Consider the following 24,475-nt stretch of genomic DNA (forward strand, 5'->3'; position numbering starts at 1 on the left):
ACAGGCCTTCTGAGTCTCTAGTGTGGCCCATGTGGACAAGCACCAAATGAAAACAGAAAGAGTCAACTTATCTGAATAAAAAAAAAAAAAAAAGTTAATATACTTCTGCTAATACCAGTGCTGCATTTCTGGGTGACAGACAGGGTGTCTTAACAAGCAGGGGAGAACTGGCTGTAAAACAGTGGTTTACAGAAAGGTAGCCCAAGTTGTCCAAACAGGAACCCAGCTCTGGGTTACAGATCAGGGAAGATTTGCTGACACACAAGTTACACTGGGAAAGGGGAAACAGTGGGGAAGGAAGGGGCTTGAACTTTATTGAAGACAAATTGTGAAGCTAATGACCTTTATTTATTTTATTGTGCTAAAGGCTTGCAAGTTGGAAAGGGATAAAAATGGAGGGGATAAAAAGCAATAGACAAAACAGGAAATGAAATACAAGGAAATTGAAGAATATCTTAAGTAATATAACATTTAAGGCTACTGTAATGTCTCGGTCTGTAGCAGGAGGGTGGGCGACATTGAAAGGTCACATGAAGCTCAGAGGAGCCAGTTATGAAAAAAACCAAAGCAAAGATTAAGGAAGAGTACAAAGCATCACTCCTTACCACAGTCTACACAGTATGCACACACCTGTTTAAAAAACATCAGTGTGGCGGATATTAAACATTTCCTGTAAGACGGACAGAGCAGCTCTTGCTGTTAGCCGGTGTTTGCGGTTGCTGATGTATTGAGGCCAAGCAAGCCAAGGGCAACAGACTGTTTTGAATGCAGGTATAAGAGGAAGCTTATTCATTTAGAAAGAATCATTTTGTTTCTTTTGATGGCTTGGCATTTCTCATCTGCAGTTTTAAGCCAGGAGGGTGTCAAGTCTTTGCCAGTGAGCTTTGTGCATGGATTTCCTTTAGCACCCCGATGTGAGAACAGAAGTGACAGTGCACAGACACACACAGACACAGAAACAGACACACACACACATTCATTCAAAGTGACTCCCACCAGTTTTAAATACAGCCCTGGAAGAAATGCACTGACTAACCACCAAGAAAAAACATTTGAGTGTGAAAAGGAAGTTAACTGCTTATGAGGGGGTGCTGAAATACTTTATAAGGAGTAGAAAAAGAGAAGATGACTTTTACAGTAATAGTAGGAGTTGAGTAGGAAAATAGATTAAAATAAAAATCATCAGAAAAATATATTAGATTAAGGAACAGTAGCAGGAATTGAGTAGAGTAAAGTAGAGTAGAGTAGTATGTTTGCACTGAAATACCGACCACTATTTTTTTTTCAGGCCGAAAAGAAAAAATATATATAGGTGCTGGACATATAATTAGAATATTATCAAAAAGTTTATTTATTTAACAAATTCCACTCAAAAAGTGAAACTTGTATAGTGTATTTATTCATTACACAGACTGATATATTTAAAATGTTTATTTCTTTTAATTTTGATGATTATAATTGACAACTAAGGAAAATCCTAAATTCAGCATCTCAGAAAATTAGAATATTACTTAAGACCAATACAAAGAAAGCTTTGGCACTGTGTGCAGGTGTCAAGTCCTGTTGGAATGGCATCTCCATAAAGTTGGAAGCAGCAGGAAGCAGGAAGTGCTCTAAAACCTCCTGGTATATGGCTGCGTTGACCTTGGACCTCAGAAAACGCAGTGGACCAACACCAGCAGATGACATGGCACCCCAAACCAGTAGCCGTATTTCCACTGTCGGGCCAGTGCGAGCCAGGGCTTAAAGAGGGCCGAGCGGGGCTCATAGCCCCGGGCCAGTAGCACTGAGGCCAGAGTAGCGCAGGGTTTCCACAGTGGAGCTTGAAGCGCCGCTGCACGTCACTAAAACACGCCCTTTACACGCCTCTCAGAACAACGTCATGCTACCCCATCATTTCACCAACAAAGAGAAGTTTTCAGAAAACTAAGAAATAAGTCACTGGAACTAGCGCGATCACAAAACGAACATGATAAAAGCGGCCGTTTGTTTGCATGCTTTGTTATATATTCAAATTCAAAAGCATCGATGTTTTAACTATAGAATAAGTGATAGATCGATCATATTGTTTTAATTTATCAGGACTCAAAATTAATCACACATAAATACATTTATTTCTATTTTATTTATTTATTTTTAACGCTCATGAAAATAGCCTGCTTATTCAGTCGAGTCGGTTTCTGTTTATTAGCCACAGTAGCCGTCATATTTAGAATGAATGATAATATCTCTATTTTTATAAAAGCTCCCGAACAAAAACATTATTATGCTATATTCTTTTATGATAGGCAATGTGAGCTAAACTCTCGAGACGAGGCTTGTGGTAGATAATATAAGTTACTTAATAAATACACGACTGTGATAGAGAATAAGAAGCTGACGTCTGATTTCTTCAAGCGGTCATATTTTACCATGTTTACTATGGTAACATGTTTAGCCTGCATATCTTTTTCATCGCTTATAAATATTTCTGCCTTGTTTAGTGATTATAATCCACATTGGATCAAGTTATTTCAAACACTCGCTGCTGACTGAAAGAGAGTATTGAGCTCGACTTATTTAAAAAAGTGTTTAATGCTGGTGTTAAAGCGGTTATCTTTCTGAAATGATCCTCAGCGCAGACTCTCTATTTTTATAAAAGCTCCCAAACAAAAATCATTATTATATTTTGATGATATGCAACTTGGAGCTAAACTCACGAAACGAGACAACAGATAAAATGTTACTTAATAAATACACAATTGTGATAGAGAATAAGAAGCTGACGTCTGATTTCTTCAAGCGGTCATATTTTACCATGTTTACTATGGTAACGTTAATGTTTAGCGTGCATAGTCTTTTAGCGATTATAATCCACATCGGATCAAGTTATTTCAAACACTTGCTGCTAACTAAGAGTGAGTTTTCAGCTCAACTTATTTTAAAACGTCTTTAATGCTTTACAGCTGTTATCTTTCTGAAATGATCCGCGCTGACGCTCTCTAGGCTTGGAGAAACTCCGCCTTTGTTCATAACCCCTCCTCTAGCCCCAGCTGGCCCGCTTTGGCCCAAGGTTTTCGTCGGGCCAAAAAACCCTGGCCGTTGGCCCCAAGGAAGCCCCGGCGAGGCACGATCAAACCCCGGAAGTGACAGTGGAAACGCGACTGGCCCTGGCACGCACTAGCACGCCCGGTCTTAGCTCGATAGTGGAAACACGGCTACTGACTGTGGAAACTTTACACTAGACCTCAAGCAACGTGGACTGTGTGCCTTTCCTCTCTTCCTCCAGACTCTGGGACCCTGATTTCCAAAAGAATTTAAAATTTACTTTCATCAGAAAATATAACTGTGGACCACTCAGCAGCAGTCCAGTCCTTTTTGTCTGTAGACGCTTCTGAGGCTGTCTGTTGTTAAAGAGTGGCTTGACACAAGGAATGCGACAGCTGAAACCCATTTGTTGCATACGTCTGTACATTGTGGTTCTTGAAGCACTGACTCCAGCTGCAGTCCACTCTTTGTGAATCTCCCCCACATTTTTGAATGGGTTTTGTTTCACAATCCTCTCCAGGGTGCGGTTATCCCTATTGCTTGTACACTTTTTGTCTACCACATCTTTTCCCTCCCTTTGCCTCTCTATTAATGTGCTTTGACAGAGCTCTGTGAACAGCCAGCCTCTTTTGCAATGACCTTTTGTGTCTTGCCCTCCTTGTGCAAGGTGTCAATGGTTGTCTTTTGGACAACTGTCAAGTCAGCAGTCTTCCCCATGATTGTGTATCCTACAGAACTAGACTGAGAGACCATTTAAAGGCCTTTGCAGGTGTTTTGAGTTAATTAGCTGATTAGAGTGTGTCACCATGTGACTTCAATATTGAACCTTTTCACAATATTCAAATTTTCTGAGATACTGAATTTGGGATTTTCCTTAATTGTCAGTTATAATCATCAAAATTAAAAGAAATAAACATCTGAAATATATCAGTCTGTGTGAAAATTAATTAATATAATATACAAGTTTCACTTTTTGAATGAAATTAGTTAAATAAAATCAACTTTTTGATGATATCCTAATTATATGACCTAATTATAAGCACATGTATACTACTTAATCCAATAATAGGAACAATGACAAAAAAATATGGTTTAATTACATTTAATAGGTGATATACTGTATTCACCCTTTGTGTTTGGACTCTTTTGAAGAAAAAACAGACCAAAGCAACAAACAAAAAAATATATATTTAAACTTAGTTGTGTATTCATAAGCACTTAATAGGGTAAATGTGTGTATATTAGATGTGTGTAAATGTGTGTATTTTTACATCTACAGAGTTGTGTAATGCTTAAAAATATTATCTAATTTTTTTAAAGTTGTTGAATGTGGAATGCCAAGTGGGAAAAATTATTATATTAAGAAGAATTTGTTTAGATATTTGCATAGATATTTTCACCCCAGTGTGACAAAGAAATTTGCTTTTCATTTTATTTTAATTTCAGTACACCATTGTAAAATAAAACAGGATAGGAACAGGAGCAGAAGCAGAACAGATTTCGCAGGAATACTGTAGGGATAGGAGTACAACAGAGTCGTAAGCATATAAGACATATGTGCCTGATTAATGCAGAAGCCCAGATATTAAAGTGTCAAACACCCACGCAAATGACTGCTGCTAATGTACATTTTACCAGGTAAGGACACCACCACCAAGAGTGCAAAGTCCATCATCACCTGACGTAATTCCACAGTCTACGCAGCCTCTCCTTCTCCGCAGCAGTGGTCTCTCCAACCCTGAGCACAACACAGAACTCTTGAGACCAGCCCTGAAAACATCAAACATCCTGACAGCTTCTACTGAGAAAAGACTACAAAGGAGGTTTCTCTGACTGCAAAGATTGGTCTTTACATCTGTGTATTGTTATTTCCCTTTCTTGGTAGATAACTACATACGACATCACATGAAGAAGTGAGGGAATTAACATTTCCGAAAAAGTGATGCAATGGCTAAATCTAGGCATTTTCCAAAGAATCAAATGATATACGTCAAAAGACATTTCAACTCTTTCTGCAAAACAGACATTTCTTTTCTGATACATAAAGTGTGTTTGGTGCTTCACATTCCTGCTCTGAATTGGCTCTCTGTGCACTGAGCTCAATGTTTATAGAGAAAGTGGAACCTCCCGGGACTGTTCTAGAAAAGACAGAACTAGCCAACACAGAGGAAGAAAGTCTAAACCAATGCTGAAGAGAATTGTCTGGCTTCGGTCTTGATCAACACAGTCCAGGCCATTTCTAAACTGTCATAATAGTATATATAAGCTTTTCTTAATACTCATAGCACAGTTTATTAAAATGACAATAACAAACTTTTCCGAAATTAAAATGTTTACTTAAAAATGTAACGATTAAAATTGAAATATTAGAATAAAAGTATTGCAATGGCCACATGAATACCTTTGTGAAAAACAGCACTAAACGTGGATGTGAATGTAGCCATGCTTTGCATTCTAATGTCTTTTTTTTCCCCAGCACTCAGACATTACATTGACAAATGCCTGAAAGTACACCATCGATTCCAGTTTTTAAAGCGAGCTATGCAAAAGCCTCTCATTAATCTCAGGTGACCTAGTCAGCTTGAATAAAAGCAGTGGCACCCCATCTGTTTCTCTGAGCAAATATGAGCCTCTTCTCTCATCTCGACTTAAGTACAGTAGTTTTGCATTTTTTTCTAAAAAGTTAAATTGCACATTGATTAGCCTGCAGTTGCCCAAAGGCAGGAGACTACTACAGTGGAGTTAAGAATAGTGTGTATGTGTGAGTATTGGAGAGCAGCCCTCACACTCACTGGTGTAAGCTAGTCTAGGGGTCAATTGTAGTGCATTTATGGAAACGCAAAGCCTTCGGAGAGTCAGAGGGAATTACATCCATCAAATTTATTTGAAAAGTAGAACAACAAAAGGCCAGCAATGGAATCCCTAAATGCTCACCAAGCACAGCTGGCAGAAAAACCACTGCTGTTAATACACTAATACACCACGTGACCAAAGGATTGTTACTCTTGCTTTATAGTATGTAAACTAAAAAGACCCCAAATGTCTCTTTGATCTGCCAGTCCATTGTCCTACATGCATCATATTGCCAATAAACATGAAACTAAAGTTGCTGTGCTCTTACACTGAGTGAAGATAATTGGATTCTTTGTACCACTTCTGTGGTACAAAAAATGTCAAATGACAATACAAAACAACTGAAAATGTTTACAAATCAACCCCATAAATTTGCAACTCAACCCATGCAAATGAACAATTAAGTCCACAATACTGCTGTAGAACAACCGCCCCACTCTATGCATAAAGAGTGAAATTAAAGGCACTTTAGAAAGAAACAGGAAACAAATAATATTTGAAACCATTACATTTCCCCACTGTAGAAACTCTTACTTCCCATCTTTGCATTTGGTACACATGCACTTGCATGCTGTGGTATATATATTATATGTATAAAGGTGTATGCACCACACCCTGCAAAACGCATTGTGTTTTTTTTTTTTTTGTCAGCTCAGTTCCTAATTTTTACTGACATGTCAGGCAAACCTAAACATTCTGATTAAAACACAAATAGGAATTTAAAATGTAGATTATATAGTCTACGTTCATGCTACACTCTTATTTTGAATAAGCTTTATTAATTTAAGTTATTAATTTATAAACTTCATAAAAATATTTTTATTTGTTTTTTATTTTTACATTTTACGTATCAGCTCTCAATTACCCAAAGCCATTTATTTTTGTGTTTGAAAAGAACTTAAAACCATATCGCCCTGATTTGTTGGCATTGTCGGACAAAACAACTCATTTACAGAAATACTGTTGTTTATGTTGCTTAGATTCTTGCCCTTGTTTTATTTACCTCGTTGTGGTCACTCTAAGCATATCTGTGACTGGTTGAGTGCACAGCAGTTTTTCAGATAATAGCCTGAGCTTCTCGATCTCATTCTACAGCAGCTGCCATCAGCATCGGTCCTCAATAATCCTCTTTATTCGGACAAACTAGCAGCATTTATTAATGGTGCCGTACCAGCCAGCCCCTGCTGAGGACAGCCAGACAAACACCGGCTCTTGGCAACATAAACAACGCCAGCTCCTTTCCCATCTGCTTTTGAGTGGTTTATTTTCTGTGCACATTTCACAGCAGAACCAATCAAAAGGGAAGAGTGCACGGTTGACAAACAAACAAACAAACAAACAACATGTGAAATTAGCCACAGTCTTGACCGGATTCCTTTTATTCCCACAATATGAATTCTGAAATAGTCATGAAGGGTCTTACTTAAGGAAAATTAAATGCTATTTATTTGTCAAAACATGCTTGAATAATCAAATTAATAAACATGTTAATGGTGAGCTTTTCTGCCACCTGCTGGAAAGTCTGTATATGTCTTTTAATACAGTTAACAAAGTCTATCCAACTGAAAAACCCAATTTTACATTGTCAAGTGTTGCCTGACTGTTTAAAACTGGCTGCTATAGTGTTCTGAGTGACTGTAAGCACACTACTGTGTGGCATATATTACTAGCCTAACCAATGTATCAGGTTCTACACTGGAAAAGACTAAAATGTTACTGTAAAAGCCTGTTAACTGGTTAATTGTAAATTCCCTTACTATATATGTTATTATTTTTTTTTTTACTATTCGATCTAACATGGAATTTCATATAATTCTACAGTAAAATGCTATTAAATGTACAGTTTGTGGAAGTAAAAAAAGAATAAGTCATCTTATAATCTTATACTGATATTCCCCAAATTCCCTACACGACAGCTTACATTTGTTGGTGTTTCTTAATAGTTTTTAATATCAGTTATGTATATTAGGGTTTTAGGTTACAACACATTTTCATGTTTATTGCAAATTATTTTGTGGTGTTTCGTACATTCGTTTATGATATTGTGTGCACCTTCTATATATTAGTATTTACTTCGGCTTGTGGAAAAGCTGTTGAACTCTGATTTAACATGTAACTTTCTTTTCAAGCATATGTGTGATTTTGGTGGTTGTCAGTATTTTTCCAGTCTCGGCTTTACCATCCTGGATGTAAACATTAAACACCTAAACATTCCTGCGAACAAATTGTAAAACTTCCCATGCATGAAAAATGTTCCTAAATCCATCACACTCTTAAAAATGGGTCAGACAGGGCACTGATTCAGTCTTTTGCACTCTGACCTGATATGTAGCCAGGACAGCATTGGCGTGGTGCCTCCTCCACACACCCAAACTGTGAAGAACACAATGAGCAGGGTCGTGGTGAACATCATCTGTCGGGCGTACGTAGCGGTGTCACGGATAGCCAGAGCGAATGCCATTGCCCCTCTCAGCCCTGCAGAGCACAAACACACACACACAGCAGTCACAATAGATTTTAGAAAGAATGACAGCCGTGCAACAAACAGAATGGCACTGCACTTAAGCAGGCAAACAGCCATCACACTCGATCAGTTGTGTTTTAAGGGCACTGCACTTTGCTGCCCTTTTAGCAGGGTGGTGTTCTGGTCTGAAGGGAGCTGCTCCACATCAAGAGCCGTTATTAGAGATGTTCAGATTCTGTTGCCACATTTCACTCTTAATTTAGATCTCGATAAGCTTCAGCAGGGTGCTGAAATCTACCAAGAGTTCACATCAAAGAGTTTGATATTAAAGGACACTACAAAACTGATTGCACGGATTTATTTTCTCCTTTACTGACTTTGTTTCGCAAGAATCAGAGAAGAGGAAGTATGCCAGGTGTGCACCCCACCATACCTGCAAACATCATCATGTGTTGAAAGTTTCCTCTGATTTTGTGTCTTCGGCCCAGGTTAATCAGGAAAGACAGAGGGTAGATGTTCAAGGCCCTGCCGATAAAGATGGCTATCTAGTAGTCAAAATGTTAAAGAAAAATGTTTGAAAATTCAGCTTTGCTTTCACATGCATCCATTTTAAAACATACAAATAGAAAACAGTCTTTTAATTGTAGTAATTGCAGTCAAATTTTACAATAGTAGTCTGTAATGTATTTTTAATCAGACAAATGAAGCATTGGTGAGCATGAGACTGCTTTCAACAAACCTAGTGGTCATAAATGACAAATAAAGATGATAAACCAAACAGGGACTTTTCCAGATGTGTTAGAGCATTTCAATGATTTGTCATCTTCTCTAACATACAGTCAAACTCATAAACTATCTGACTGAGGTCAATGCTAGGGGTTAACACACATTACCCCCCCCCATGTAAAATTTGTGATGTAAAACATTCACTTCAACTGTTAAACAAGGATACAAAGGCTCCAAATATGAAAATGGGGCTGAAGACGTGTTTCTGAAAGGTGAAGAGTGCCAGGCCCATGTATGAGAAGATGAAGTTCTCTGCTAAGAAGTGCAGCACCTCAAACAACTGCAACAGCAAAGAAACATGCCACACATGAAGCCATATGCACCTGAAAACAGCACATTTGGTCAACAAAACAGCTAAAACAACAGTCACAAAAGCAATGAGAGAAACTCTTATCCACCTCTCTATACTCTACAAAGGCTTTTGTAACATATGATAGATCTAAGGCTGAGGCCGATATCTTCAATTCCTTTGATTACAACTTCTAAAGTCTATAACTTTTAACCCTTGCCCACATGGAAAGAACCTATATGAGGATATATGAATATATATGAAACCTTTATGCAGTTAAGTATATATATACTAGGGCTGAAACAATTAGTCGACATTATCGACGATAAAACAAATTCTAGGCAAATGTTTCTGAGTAGTGGTTATCTCGTGGCTACCTAATGTGAGAGCCTGCAATAATGCGGTTTGACCAGTGTGGCGCTGTAGCACTAGACTGTATTACATCTCTCCTGATTCAGTTCAAAGAAGAAGACAGCACTTCAGTTAGGCCATCCTTAAAAATATTCTTGTTTGCCGTAACCCGACTGACCCTGTCAATTTAGGACTGACTCAAATTTTAGTCCGACCTATTTGCTGGTTGTAAATTTGCATTGGGACCGACCAATTTTTTTGTACTCTTCAAACAACTAATACAAAAGCAATAAAATAATATGAATTATATTTTAGTACGTATTGTAAATATATAAATTGTAGGGGTGTAACGATACGCGTATTCGTATTGAACCGTTCGGTACGACGCTTTCGGTTCGGTACGCGGTACGCATTATGTATACCGAACGGTTCGTTGGAGTAATTAATTATATTTGAAAAAAAAAAAAAAAAAAGAGAGAGAGAGAAATATAATGATATGCGTTCAACAAGGTAGCCCAATAACCCAAACAACGTAACAGGCAACGCCCCTGACACTCCCGAAGAAGAAAAAAACACCATCTTATATGTTTATGTTAGGCTACTCAGCAGGCGCTCGCTCACTCAGTACACGCTGAAGGCTCGTTGCAAAATAGCCAATGCGTTTAACAGACTAGAAATGAGAAGATCCTCCAATAACCAACAGGTCTGGTGTTTGGGTGCACTTTGGATTCCCTTTAAGCTATAATGGTGATTGCAAGAGAGTGGTTTCCTTTCCAAAGCGCTTGGGCAGAAGCGCTCATGAGGCGTCTGTCTTTGCTAAGCAACAATGACGTGCTCTCTCCATGAGACGCGGAAATTTCAGCGAAGGATAAATGGATTTGCAGCTCTAAAAATCGCTTGCAGTAGCTCTGCTACTAAATTTATTTCAAAATTGCAATCCATATACAACTATGATCAGCTGATCCTTCATCTTGGCTGAGCTCTCAACGTTGTTACGGGTAAGGATGAAGCTGATTGGTTAGTTCTTGTCACACGACCCGCGGTGCGCTTGCGGCATTCTGAAAAGTTGAGATGTTTTTACATTTTGCTGTATCTAAAACGTATCGAACCGAACCGAACCGAACCGTGACATCAGTGTATCGTATCGAACCGAACCGTGAATTTTGTGAACCGTTACACCCCTAATAAATTGCCTAGGCCTACATAAAAAAGAAAGCTACGTTCGTTCTTTAAAAAAAACCTGTGAGATCATTATGTTTGCACGGATGTCACACTGTGGCCTGTGCGTTCGCTTTGTCTCCTCTCATTCACTGTCAAGAGTCAACGGTTCTCACTTGGTAATGATGGCTGTGGCTGCAGTAAACTAAATGTTAGTGGTCAATGTTCAAAGTCATATGGGTTCGGGCACCATAATACATAATACACAAAAATTATTTAAAACCGCTCGACACCACTTTAACTTGGCACGAAGTTCTGGAAAAACTGTGCCCAGATCTTTTCCCATCACCTTCTCCCGTCTAGTCTAAAACCGTGACTGTGTCGACTGTCACTTCATGTTCAAAAATCTATTGCACGAATCGACTGGACCAACCAACACAAGTTTGGAAATGAAAATAGGAAATTGATTTTAACGACCTTCTCTCGGAGCACGTTCAGGTTTTTTTTTTTTTTTGGAACACGCGTCACGCGGCAACTGCAGCTTCGGACAAACACGCATAACAGCAAATAATACCTCTGCACAATTTTTCTTTTTACAACAGAAATGTGAATTCTGCCGGTATTCAGACAGTCTCATGCATACAGATTCGGGCTAGTATTGACTACCTATGCGATTTTTTGTTGTTGTTGACATTTCTAATCGTAAACATAGCCATGTTGAAGCCTGCAGTAAATGTTTTGCATTGTTATGGCAGTCCACTCTGCTTATTGTTTTTCGAGAATGTTGCACTCCTGTTTGTCAGTGTGCACGAAACTTCACGCCAATAAATCATCAGAAATATTGGTCACTACCAATATATTGAATCTTTACATTCGTCCTGCCTGTTGTCCATGGATTTCCCTATATTTGGTGTTATTTGCTGTATAAAATGCTTCTAGACATTCAAAATCTTTTTTACAATCGATACAATGAACACTTGTCGCTCAAATCAAACAGGATTTTTTTTCAAAGTAGCAACCCAAGAAAGCAAAGTAAACGGTCTCTCATTTGTAGGTTGCATTGACACCTAGCGGTGGATGCAAGTAAAACAGTATAACAGTACCTCATTTTTTTTTCTTCTCACCTGAAATTCATGCAATAAATATGTTTTTGATAAAGATTTCAATTTGTTTGTGGTCAATATAGCCTGCATCAAAATGAGGTTTGCAATGATGCGCCTGAAGGCACGGGTTGAAGACCCAGTCAGTGACGTCACTATATGCTTATTTGTTTAAATTCATACCTACATAAACACCAATCACCAAAATTCCTTTTTTTTTTTTTTTTTTACACAAACCTGAAAAAATACATATATAGACCTACCTACCGGCCCCTTTGAAATTTTTTTTACTGTTACTGCAAACCAAAATATTTTTAAGGATGGCCTTAACCTGAGAACCTGAGACTGCTGAGTGGCGTTTGGATGAATCTGTAAATATATACTGCGCACTTTCCTCTCAATAACTAAATAAACACAACAAAAACTGACCGCTATGTAAAAGCAGCATTTAAGAACCCATTTGTGCCACAGGGGTGTCGAAATTACTCTTCATCACAACACTTCATCACATTGCACTGCTCTGACGACACCACAGGGGCGATGGGAATTCACTTAGCAGTATCCCTCGACTTGTGGCACCCTTGCATCAAAGCATCTTTTGAAGTGGATTATGCAGGCCTCCCATCCCAAAAAAAACATCCTTGCTGCTTTTTTTCTACATACCTTACTTCTTCAAAGTTCACATCACTCTGGTTTTATACCAGCTGCTCTGGAAGCAACTCAAATCCCAATGTTCACAAGGCTAAAATATTTTACCTGTTTAGTGCGTTTAGTTGACTCCTCTGACAGATTGTTGTAGGTGTAATGGGCCTGTGTGATTCCACAGAACAGCACAGCGACAACACCTGGAACAGTAAAGGGTATTAGCATCATTTGTGCATTTTTTTCTTTCAAGCGGGTGGTGGGATACAATTTCAGTACAGGATGGAGAGGGCTAATAAAACAACCAGATGATAAGTGCAAATGACCGAACACATTTACACATCAAGGACGTCAAAATTCAGGAACATGGCCTGCCCAGGAACAACAAAATGCAGGAAGTTTTTTAGGTTTATGAATTTCATTTTGATATTTGTATGCAAAGAATTTGGCATGAACATAATTTTTTGTTGTGCTGATAAAGTAGATGAACAGATGATTTTCTAAAACCAGAAAATGATACTATTATTCCACTTGATATTTAACTAAAGCGGGAAATGTTGTGCCGTTCCTAGAGAAGCAGCTGCAGCCCCGTATTATTTTAGATCATATTATATTTTGACCTCTGGTTTACCCAGCAGATTAACCACTATGCTTTCATTACCAACCCATTCAAACACCCACCTGTGAATCCACAAGCTTCAGCCAGTAGAAAAGTACTCCAAGACATGAGGAAGAACAGAGCAGTCTCCAGCAGAGGAAAACAGTGCAGCTTGGTGAATTTTGTCACGTAGATAAAGTTAAGAATTTAAACCACACATCTGATTAAATAGTCAGTTAGCTAATCAAAAAAATATTCAGATCAATAAAGATATACATTACCATGTTTTTTGGGGAAAAACAGTGTCTCTTACACTCATCAAAGCTTGCTTTATTTGACCAAAAACATAGTAAAAAGTAATATTTAATAACCTGCATTTTCATAGCAACATGCAAAAGGATATGAGGGCAGTGACTACTCCAGTGACCGCACCCATAGCGAAAGAGCCACTGAAGATGCCCAAGAAGATGCCCACCGATTTGAAGAAGGCAGAGGCATCGAATGTATGCGTGTTGGCTCCTGCGGGCTGATACGCCACAATTGACCTGCAAACCAAAGACAAAAAAACTAAGTTATTAAATGGACTGACTGTGCTGATCTTACTAGTACACCCAATGAAAAAGTACAGACTAAAGATAGAAATTCTGTCTCGACTTGCCCTGAAGCATAATGTGAACCCCATTGTCAATACGGTGCACATTATTTTATTTTTAATAAAATAGACTTATTTTTTTCATGTTATATTTTCCAAGCAAAGTCTTAACAACACAGTTTTGCTGTGATAATCCGACTTCATGGACAGATTGTGCAAGTGGTGCTGAGACAGGAAATCAGAAACAATCAGCCCTAGCTCACTGCGTCCAAAAGGGGGAGTGAGAGCACCGTCCTGAAACACTACTAGAGTTGCAGCATCATTAGTTTTTACTGTTCAGCATTACAGTGAAAATGTCCCCAGCACCCACTCTGTGCAGGCAGCCTGGGAAATCCCACCAGCTGCCGCAGACAAAACACGTGATTTGAACCTTTTTTTTGTAGCAACAGAAAAGGAACAAGAAAGTAATACTGTTTGAAAGTGGAACTTACGATGAAAGGACTATGGCGACTGCATCGTTCATAACACTCTCTCCAAACAGCAGTGCATAGAGATCACCATCAGCATGGAGCTCATTAAAGATCGCAAGCACGGTGACTAAAAATTACACCAATACACACATATTTCAGAAACATAATGGTACCGTGATTCTGAATGGTGATGCAAAACTTACTAGTCAGTTTGATAAAAAACAAATGTCAGCAGTTCCTATAAATCTATAAAAGCAAGTTAAAATAGAGGAAGAGAGAGATGATGTACCTGGATCAGTGGCAGATATTATGGCACCAAAGAAGAGGCAGTCTGTGTAGTAGAACTTGTCAGTGAGTTGACCCAAAACCTGCATCATTTTCACTACGCCATACATGAGGTTTCTTAAACAGAAAATATATATTTTTTTTTTATTAAGGCCTGTATGACCACAAATCAAAAGTAAGCTGTGTTTATAATAAACATTTTAATACTATTTATACTATTTGCTTAGTATTTAAATATTCTTTGTATGTATAAAACACGCAGGTATCAAACTACGGTACATTGTCCAAAATGTGGAGTATACAATAAAGCACACCACTAAGCCAAAAGCCAAATTGATTTTCCATTGTGTAATTTGATAAATTAACAGATTGAGATTAAACCAGATTTTGAATATTTTTGACACTTCTGACTTGAAGAAACAAATAAAGAAACTAATCTGATGGTGACTGATTACTGGTCCCATAAATCCCACTACATGCCTGAACCTGGCTGGCATGTTAATGGTTAGCACCAAAAATAACTTTTTTAATAGTTTAGGTTAAAAAAATGTGATCACTAAATTTAAATCACTTTAGTAACTGGCCATGGTCAACTTTTTTTTTCCACTTAAATCTTCATCAAAAGTAGTCACACCTTCTGCTTCTTGCATAAAATTAAGGATTCTGATGCATATCACGGCTGATCCACAGTCTGTATGTAAAAAGTTCCATGGTCAGTGGGAATTTCATGAACATTAGTGACTTACCCAATGACAAAACAGGAAATGGCTGTGCCCAAGAAAGCATAAGTTATGATGGATCCTAGGTTTCTGAAGAAGTGTCTCTGGAGGGACAAGGAAGAGCATGTCAAAACAAAAAAGCTTTAAAAATATCCTTGTCCTGAGAAAACAGTTCAACCTCTGTAGTATGTATTTTTATATAATAAATACTATATCAGCAAATGCGGTTTAATTTATTAAAAGAAATAGTAAAAACAGTAATATTGTGAAATATAATATAAAATTTTAAAATATAATATATTCCTATGATTGCATGCTGATTTGGTGCTCAAGAAACATTTCTTATCAATATTGAAAACAGTTTTGTTCATTAATATTTTTGTTAAAAGCATAATATAATTTCTTTAACAGTAAGTAAAAAAAACAACAGCATTTATGCTAAATAGGGTTTTTGTACCAATAAATGTCTTTACAGTGACTTCTGGTCACTTAAGTGTGTCATTACTGAATAAAAGCATACATTTCTGTGGAAAAAAATTTAAAATCATTAAATAAATTAAAAAAAGAAATCTTACTGAGCCCAAAACACAGTACTCGTGAAACAGACAGTGAAATTAAGGTTAAAATGAACAAATGAATAGATATAAATAAATCTGACTTTCCTGCTCATGATGTACAGTGTCACAAGACTATTAGTCTTCATCTTGACATTTTTACTCTTTTATTTCTCCATCCTTGCTTGTTTACAGAGCAAGATAGATGTTTTTTTTCCTGTGTGACTATCAGTCACAATATGCTGAGTCACTCTGTTGCTACATAGTGCAGCAACTACAAGATATACTGATATTAAACACTACTGTGTAAAAAAAAAAAAAAAAAAAAAAATTATATATATATATATATATAGACACACACACTCGGATTTAATACTTTAGATTCTGTTAAGTGGAACTGATAGTATTAAACAACAACAGAAAACAATCAAATTTGGTAAAATTAATAAATGAGTACACAATGGACGAAGGACCTGTTGACCTGTTGGAAAAAACAGAAACTGTAATTCTGGGAAATTCTGGGGAGTTTTCTGTGGGAGTTTTTTAGTGGCTTTAAAGGGATAGATAAGGCAAAAATGTACATTTTGTCATTATTTGCTCATTTGTTTCCCAATCCCAACCTTTAAGACTTAACTCTAGGCCTTTAAGACCTGCTCAATTTGAGACGAAGGCTCAGTGTGAAATTTTGGTGCGGTCAACATTTTAATTTCAGTTACTGCCAAAGTTCCTACAACCTCTGAGCTGCACACTTTTCCTCCAATCTGTAAGGTTCATCAAAAAAGTGTTACAAAGAGAGGAAACAATGTGTCTCACACACACACAGCTGGAAAAAACCCTATTCCTCTCACTTCCTCAGGGCTTCCCTGCTCGCTCAGCACAATCTGAAACTTCACATTAATATCTGGAATCCAGAAGTGATATCCACCCGATAAACACTGCAGTCAAATAAAATATTTGAACAGATAATATATGGTCATTCTGTTACATTACAATCTGATCTACACAACTGGTGAAATTATGCATTGCAGTTTACATGGCAGAGTGTGCTACAGGGATCTCTGCGAATAAGAGCCCTTTTTACATGGACAGTGCAGTAGTTAAAACTTTAGTTAATTTGACACAAACGAAAATGATGAAGAACAGAAGTACACTGTGTTAAATATGTTGTACTATTGTGTACTTGGGTGTCAAACACAACAAAACAAAAATATCTCTTTTTGGATGAACTATGACTTTAAAGATTTCCAGTAAGTGTAAAAAACAATATGAAAAATACTTAGCAATGCCTCTGTATACTACTTCAAATGTGTCTGTATTGTGCCGATACTGTTTACTACCAAAAAGCTCTGTAATTCTTTATAAATAGCCCAAAGTAACTCTGTAACCCACTGAATTACAGGTCATGGGGAACAATAACACTAGTAAACACTCAAATTATACCTGGCTTTTAAAAGACAAAAGGACACAATCTGACTTGCCAAGTTAAATACATATTAACTTAACTATAACCCAATTTAAAAGGTGCCAGTGTAATATAAGTGAAGTCTGACCAGCTCTTAGACACTCTTGATCATAAGTGTCTGTTCTGTTTTGTACTTCTCTCTTGCAGTTAGGCTAATCTTCCGCTGAAGCAGAACAGTGAGAGGACAGAGATCATGTTGCATTAGACTAGATCATATCTCAAAATTTCTTAATATAAAGGGGTAAAGAAGCACCTTCATGAATGAACACGCTACTAAACAAGCAAATTGAAAGCTAAAGCTGTGTACAGGTAACTGCCCAGCACACAATATCACTCATACCTTTTTGAGGCTGTATCCGGCGTGGAATATGATGGGAGGTAGCAGAATGTTGAAAAACACCTCTGGGTCAAAGGTCAACTGCAACAAAAAAAAAAAGTAATGTTTCAAACAAATGTTTATGATAGATAAAATGTGTAGTTTGCAATTGTTAATCCTGTGTAGATGTATTTTAATTGAAAAACATTTTTTGGAAACTTGTCTATTTTAGCGTAAACAACAAACATTAGGAGGATGTTGATGTGTCTTAACGAAATGCTTTCAAGTTATTCATTTATTATTCATTTATCTTTGATGTCTGTTCATGGTTCAGATCAAAAGCAGGGGATATTAATTTAATTTCATAATTCATAACTTTTGCGTTTCTTTCTTTTGTTAAACTTAAAAGAGGATATTTTGAAGAACTTGGGCAACAAATAAGTTGCTGGTCCCTTTTTACTCCCATAGTAAAGAAAAAAAGTTTTAGTTTTAATAATTTTAGTACTACAACTTATTTTGGTTTGTTTACAAGGAAACATTTCTGATTTTCCAAGTTTAAAGTTTTTCTAAGGTTTTCTAAGTTCTTCATTTAATATTTATATTTTATTTCAGCCTTATGTCAACTAACAAAATGATTTTTATTTTTAGATAACAACAACAACACTGCTGCACAGGTGACAGAAATTAAACCTCAAAATGAAATTTCTCCCTCTGCTGCAGGTTTATCAGAAGTGTGTGTATACGTGTGTATGTACACCTCTGCTCACATACCTTGCGTAACATGTCATTCTGCTCCACACTGTGGATTTCTCTAAGGTTGATCTCCCCTTTGAGTGTGTACTCAAACAACTTTCCGCTAACGTTGAGGAGCACCGTGCTGACAGGACCCTCTTGCAGGGTGCAGCTCGGAGGAGTTTTATTATGGTAACTGGTGGAGGGAATGCCATACCGCAAAATAACACCCACCAACAGACCTGTTCAACACACAGAAGATAAACCACTCACATACACATTCAATACATTGGCTTAGTCTGTGAAAAAGGAAACTAGGGCTCGGTATCGATTCAGATGACCCGATTCAATTTGATTTCGATTCACAAACTCTGGATTCGATTCTCGATTTTTTTTTTTTTTATATAAATTTTTTTATTACATTCACTTAGGCATGCAACTAACACTTATTTTGACAATTGATTAGTTGGTCGATTATTTTTTCGATTAATCGGATTAAAAGTCCCCATTTTCTTTATTTTAGTTTTATTGACAAAAACACACTATTCCACATTCTGTCCGATGTCCTTAAAACAAATGTGCCAACAGAATGCTATAAAAACATACAGTGCTTAAGACAAAACAAATTTTAGGAATCAGTCCAGAAAAATTATTCTAAAAATGTTATTGTAATTTTTGGACAAATTTCAAACTAAAACAATGAAATAGTATTTATTCGCATAATAACAAAAATGGCTTCCTTTGCCTTTGATAACAGCTCACATGTTTGCTGGCATTATGTACTTTTTTTAAAAAATGATGTTTTTGTCCTTCGCCACTGTGTGTTCCATCTGTTTGACTCATGAGCCCGCAGTGCTGGCGCCCTTTCAGTAAAGATTTACTGGATAATACGCAGAATATGACCATTACATAAAAGGTTTTTGCGCCAAGGACGCACACACATATCTATAAAAGCACCTGACAGATATCGTTACGCCATTACGCTAATGCATCAGCTTGAAGCTTAAAATCAAAATGTATCATGTTTTGGGCAGCCTAGATCACATGCCTTTACTGCAGGAGCTCATTCAGTTTCCTACGACATTTGTAGAGCATTCATTTTGTCCATAGAAATGCGTTATTCACTGCCATGATTTAATGCGACCGGCTTCAGTTGTACGTGCACTGTGGGCAGACCCGACTAATCGATGAGAATTATTGTCGATGATTTTCATAATCAATAATAACAATTTTATTGATTAGTTCTTGCAGCCCTACATTCAGTGAATATAGTTTTTATACCAATGTTATTGAAATTTCTAAAAAATAAACCGTAAACATCAGTTTACAAATTTATTAGAAGAAATTAAGAGCCACTGGCCTTTTTTTGTACAGGGTCCTTTTTCAAAACAATAATAGGGCCATATATAATGTTCTTCTTAATTTTTCTGATAATCAGATGCATGCAGGCAAATTTTGAGACCGCGTGGACGGGGTGCGCGGCTGTCCGCGAGCCCTCTTGATGACGAAAATTACATAATGCGGACGGTGTACGGATGCGGATGGTCTAGTATACTTTGGCATTTATCACGCACGAGATGCGATGACAATATAAGTGTAATTGAATTATAATGTTTTTGTTAACATATACAGCTGAAGCAACTAGATGCAGTTGTTAAATTAAAATATTGCGGAAAAAAATGAATGTGGAGAAGATATTGTTTATGTCAAAACTGAAACCAAGTCATTCACACAGAACGCATATTTCACGCATTTTTTAGAGGGACATCTCCTATTACCCTTACACTCACGTCCCACACAATAGAACCACATGTTTAGAAAGCCATATAGAATTAAGGTGGGTTACATTTTTTTCAAAAACATATCTTGAGACTTTATGGTGGGTTATCCCCATCCCACTTCATCTCATGTTTACATGAAAAATGTACTCTGTGTGACTGGCTTTCATCACTTTGTATTAACTATGCATGTACACATAATATTGTTTTGTTTATAGTTCTTTAAGCTACTTAATTATAATTGGTTTATAAACATTTTAAATATTATGCACTTTTTTCACAGTCATGTTTTCTTATGCTTTGAATAAACGTGCATCAGTAATATTTTGCCAAATGCGCCCTCTTGTGGCCTCAGAAAAGACCCCAAATGCTTTTCTTCACCCTAACTGAAATTATGCATTTTAAATTAGAATATAATTCGAATTTTGATCATATTTAATTGCAAATTCGAATGTAATTTATCAGCCATTTTGGCAGCCCTAATTCACATAAATAAAAACTTCTTTTAAATGTATGCTGAAATAAATATCAGAAAAGAGCGGCTTTTAAGAATTTGTATCGAATCGAAGTCATAAAAATAAATAAATAATAATAATAATAATAATAATGAAAAAAAAAACTACTAAATGAAAAATCTATTTTTTTTTTTGCCCAGCCCTAAAGAAAACCCAAAACACAGTATAAGCAGATTGGTTTATTTGTGATGATAGGGAGAAGGGATGAGGGCCTGCAGTGTCAAATCTGTTGGAGGGTATTTCCATACTAATGAAGTGGCAGAGAAAGTCAATAGCACACACAGCATGGGCTACAGAAACAAGAACAGAGGCAAAAAACACCATAACCCCACAACCTCCTGCTAAAATCAGGCAAAATACACTGCTTTAAATCAATTTTAGATCTAGAGTAGACCGTACTGATTTAATGTGGAAAATCAGCTTTCTGTTGAATGGTGTCAAATACAGTGACATGTGTTAAATGTACTGCAGACTACATACTCCAAGAATAAAGGTCCAAAAGCTTTACATTTAGGGGTCCAACAGCCCATTTCTGGGGCAGTAACCTTAAATGGACAACTTTGTACCTTATCTACCTCTAAAAGGTTCATAGTAGTGCTTTAGATGTAAATTTTTTCTACTAATGAAATAATGTGCACCTTTTAGGGGTAGATAATGTGCCCTTTAATACCCCATTAAAGGTGATGCCCCAGTGACCCAGCTACTGTACCCCTAAAGATAACATTTTTGCATGTTTTTTTGCCAGTGCATGGTACCCAAAGGTAAAGATAATAACTTGGCTTTGTTCACAGTAGAGCTGCAACTAACAATTATTTTTTCTGTCGACTAATCTAACGATTTTTTTTTCGATTAGTCGACTACTCTAACTATTTTTTTTTTTTTTTTACAATAAACAATTAATCTAATGTTCTTTTTTTGATTAGCTAATGAATCCTTTGGATAACTTTACAAAAAACTATAAGTATAACTTCTATTATAATATTTCAACCTTTATTTATTTTCAACCAATGTGGTTGAAGTTTTTACAGTATACAAAAAGAAGCAAAGAAAATTATTTTACTATGGTAAATATGAGTTTACGATAGCGTTTATAATTAAACCACAGTAGCCACAAATTTACAGTTGTCTGAGACGTCATGAAATGTTCTTTAGCATCACAAACCATAAAATGTAGTCCGGGTTCTGCTATGGTTTAGCATGGTTTCCAGAGATCTGGAGCTGATTCGGGGTAGCTCGGTGGTTTGTGACTGTTGTCTCGCGGCGTGCTGTCTTTTAAGGGGCTGTTCACATATTCACAAGCATCGTTTTCCATGCGTTTTTAGGGCGCGATATGTGAACGCCCCTAGCGCGTGTTCGAAACCCGCTCCAACACGGACTTTATTTTTTATTTTATCCCTACTTCAGCCGCTACGGGTGATCATACCAATAACTTGCAATCTTTACGAATAAGAATTTAATAATATCAGAATCATTCAGTGAGCAAGTCTGCGTTTATTAGACACTTAATATGACATCAGTTTGTGCTTTTAGAAATGCAGAATCTGCTGCGGTCGTTCCATCACATCTGCAGCAGAGACCTGAACCAGGAAGTTGGTCACCAGATCACACGGTAACCAGTTAAACCATAACACCGGAGAGCGCCAGGATGTTTTCCTCTGAGGTGCTCGTGCATCGCATTTGTGCTGCCGTGGTACACCATGTCGGTTTTGGAAAGGGAACAAAGGGCAATTTAATTGGTCCTCTGTTTAAAGTATTCCCATACTTTTGATAACAGTGGTCTCCGATTTTGTGAAAGAATGCAATTTTCTCCATTCCCAGTATGCCATTACGCGAGATGTAAACAGTGTGACGTGTTGCAGCACTAGTTCACAGGCAACAAAAATTTAAATATGTCAGATTTAACTAGCAGGAACAAAATTAATGGATCAAAGCAAAATTAAATTGCCCACAATTTCAATGAATTAAAATGTAAGGGTTGGGGATATGTAGAATCAATTATGTGCAGGTTAGCACGAACCAGTTAGCTTAGCATTTAACCCTGATGGTACAATGAAACTGCCCCTCAAACAGTTCAAGAGGGAAAAAAAAAAAAAAAAACATACTTTGCTGAACAATATAGCCAAGGAACAGGAATTCAATCCATTTTGTTTAATTCAGAATATTTTCTAATGCTGCTAACCAGTTAACAAAATTGCTATATTCTGAATATTTCTGTGAACTAAATTTGTCACACTACTTTCAGAACTGCATTACTTCCTGTTGACTGAATGTTTCATTTGGCTTTACACACTTATATGGGGAAAAGTTCACATGTCCGGTGCTAACCTGTGTAGAACATGACAAATTCTGCAGCTATCAAACATCATTCGTCCTTATTCTTGTTTATTTTTTCAAAAGTAAAAAAAAAAAAAATTAATAATAATAATATAAATGTCATGACACCATTTACTTGTAGTTTCAGAGTAATAGGACAGGAAGGAGAAGAAATAAAAAATGGTGTAAGATGTTCTATTAATCATGTTTTCTTAAGAAAAGAATCTCCTTTTCAGTGTAAAGGCAAGACTAATGTCTGCAGTGAAACTGGATTAGAGGAGAGAGGTCTAAAGGCACATGGGTAGTAATAGTGTGTGTACGCCATTGAAACAACACACAAATCCTGAGAGCTACAGTGGCCATCGACATGAAGACAAGCCAGAGTACGGCTTCCAGAACTAAACTCAACATACAGAAGAGTGAGTTTACAACTGAAGGACAAAACCATGCATATACAGACGCTGTGCAGCAAAGCTTAAATGAGCATGTGCACTGCAGGGCATTAATAATTGGGTAAGCATCACATTTCGAACCCCGCAAAGACAATAAGTGACCTAGGACATCTCTCCCGTCCAACCAGAATCCAGCTAATGTAGTTTAATGTTTTGTCTTCCCCTGCATTGTTGAGTATATCACAGGCTCAGCACACAAAAGCAAAACACAATTGCAACACATTACATGGAGTGTCTCTTGTAATCCAAGAGGGAAGAAAAAGGAAAGCCCCTGAAAGCCCGGTCAGAATGCAGAAAGAAAAACACACCCAAGAAGACACAACTGTAACTTTACCATCTGCCATCTACCATCCAGCCAGTGACCAGGTGTCTCTGTTCTGTGAGCCAAAACATGTCAACCTTGTTTCGACCTGGAAAAAAAATACTACCTTGCACCAAACTGGTTCAAAGCAACAGCTGAGGTCAAATCTGCTTTGTGATTGTGTGCGATTCATCCAAACAACACATGCAAGGAGTTTAATGGTGCAGAGTTATAGGAAGGAAGTACACACTATCAAATCTAATTACTCACTACAGAAAGCTCTGATGGAGCGTCTGATGGATAGGAATATAAGGCCCCGTCCACAAGGAGACGCGTTTAGCTGTATACGCATACATTTTGCATCGTACAGACATTTCGTCCACACAGATCCAGCATTTTGGGAGAGTGATACCAATATTTCTTTAAACTGGGTCACAAAGTTCTTAAATCTGAAAACGCCACCCTTACATTTACGTGTGGACAGCGAATGACGTCATCAGCCCACATCTCGTCCCTAGTCAGACACCGCTTCGTCACATAACAGCAACAAAAACATGAACAAACACTGAACGATTGTCTTTTTATTAACTAACATTAACACAGATTAATAAATGTATTGTTCCATGTTCGTTTGTATACCGCAAGCAAGGTTTATGCGCATAGTCCAAGTCTTCTACATTTTTTGTGTATCTCTGTGGCAGAATTACAGTGCCACATA

At 37.2% G+C, this 24,475-nt stretch overlaps 1 protein-coding gene across 2 annotated transcripts in view; it reads right to left on the minus strand.

The window, feature by feature from the left end:
• The window catches only part of LOC113050536 (sodium/hydrogen exchanger 7-like), a 39,168-nt gene that overhangs the window by 10,328 nt on the left and 4,365 nt on the right, over window positions 1-24,475 (minus strand). Inside the window, exons 2-13 of one of the 2 annotated variants that reach the window (XM_026213569.1) lie at window positions 18,438-18,640; window positions 17,691-17,768; window positions 15,362-15,438; window positions 14,620-14,732; window positions 14,352-14,457; window positions 13,672-13,813; window positions 13,352-13,457; window positions 12,785-12,873; window positions 9,297-9,410; window positions 8,778-8,889; window positions 8,202-8,355; window positions 4,706-4,765 (exon numbers count right to left, since the gene is read on the minus strand). In XM_026213569.1, coding sequence (XP_026069354.1) covers window positions 4,706-4,765; window positions 8,202-8,355; window positions 8,778-8,889; window positions 9,297-9,410; window positions 12,785-12,873; window positions 13,352-13,457; window positions 13,672-13,813; window positions 14,352-14,457; window positions 14,620-14,732; window positions 15,362-15,438; window positions 17,691-17,768; window positions 18,438-18,640 — 1,354 coding nt within the window. The remainder of the gene's footprint in view (window positions 1-4,705; window positions 4,766-8,201; window positions 8,356-8,777; window positions 8,890-9,296; window positions 9,411-12,784; window positions 12,874-13,351; window positions 13,458-13,671; window positions 13,814-14,351; window positions 14,458-14,619; window positions 14,733-15,361; window positions 15,439-17,690; window positions 17,769-18,437; window positions 18,641-24,475) is intronic. The other variant, XM_026213570.1, reaches the window with a different exon arrangement.

Source organism: Carassius auratus, chromosome 31 (genome assembly GCF_003368295.1).
Source record: "Carassius auratus strain Wakin chromosome 31, ASM336829v1, whole genome shotgun sequence".
Taxonomy (NCBI): Eukaryota; Metazoa; Chordata; class Actinopteri; order Cypriniformes; family Cyprinidae; genus Carassius; species Carassius auratus.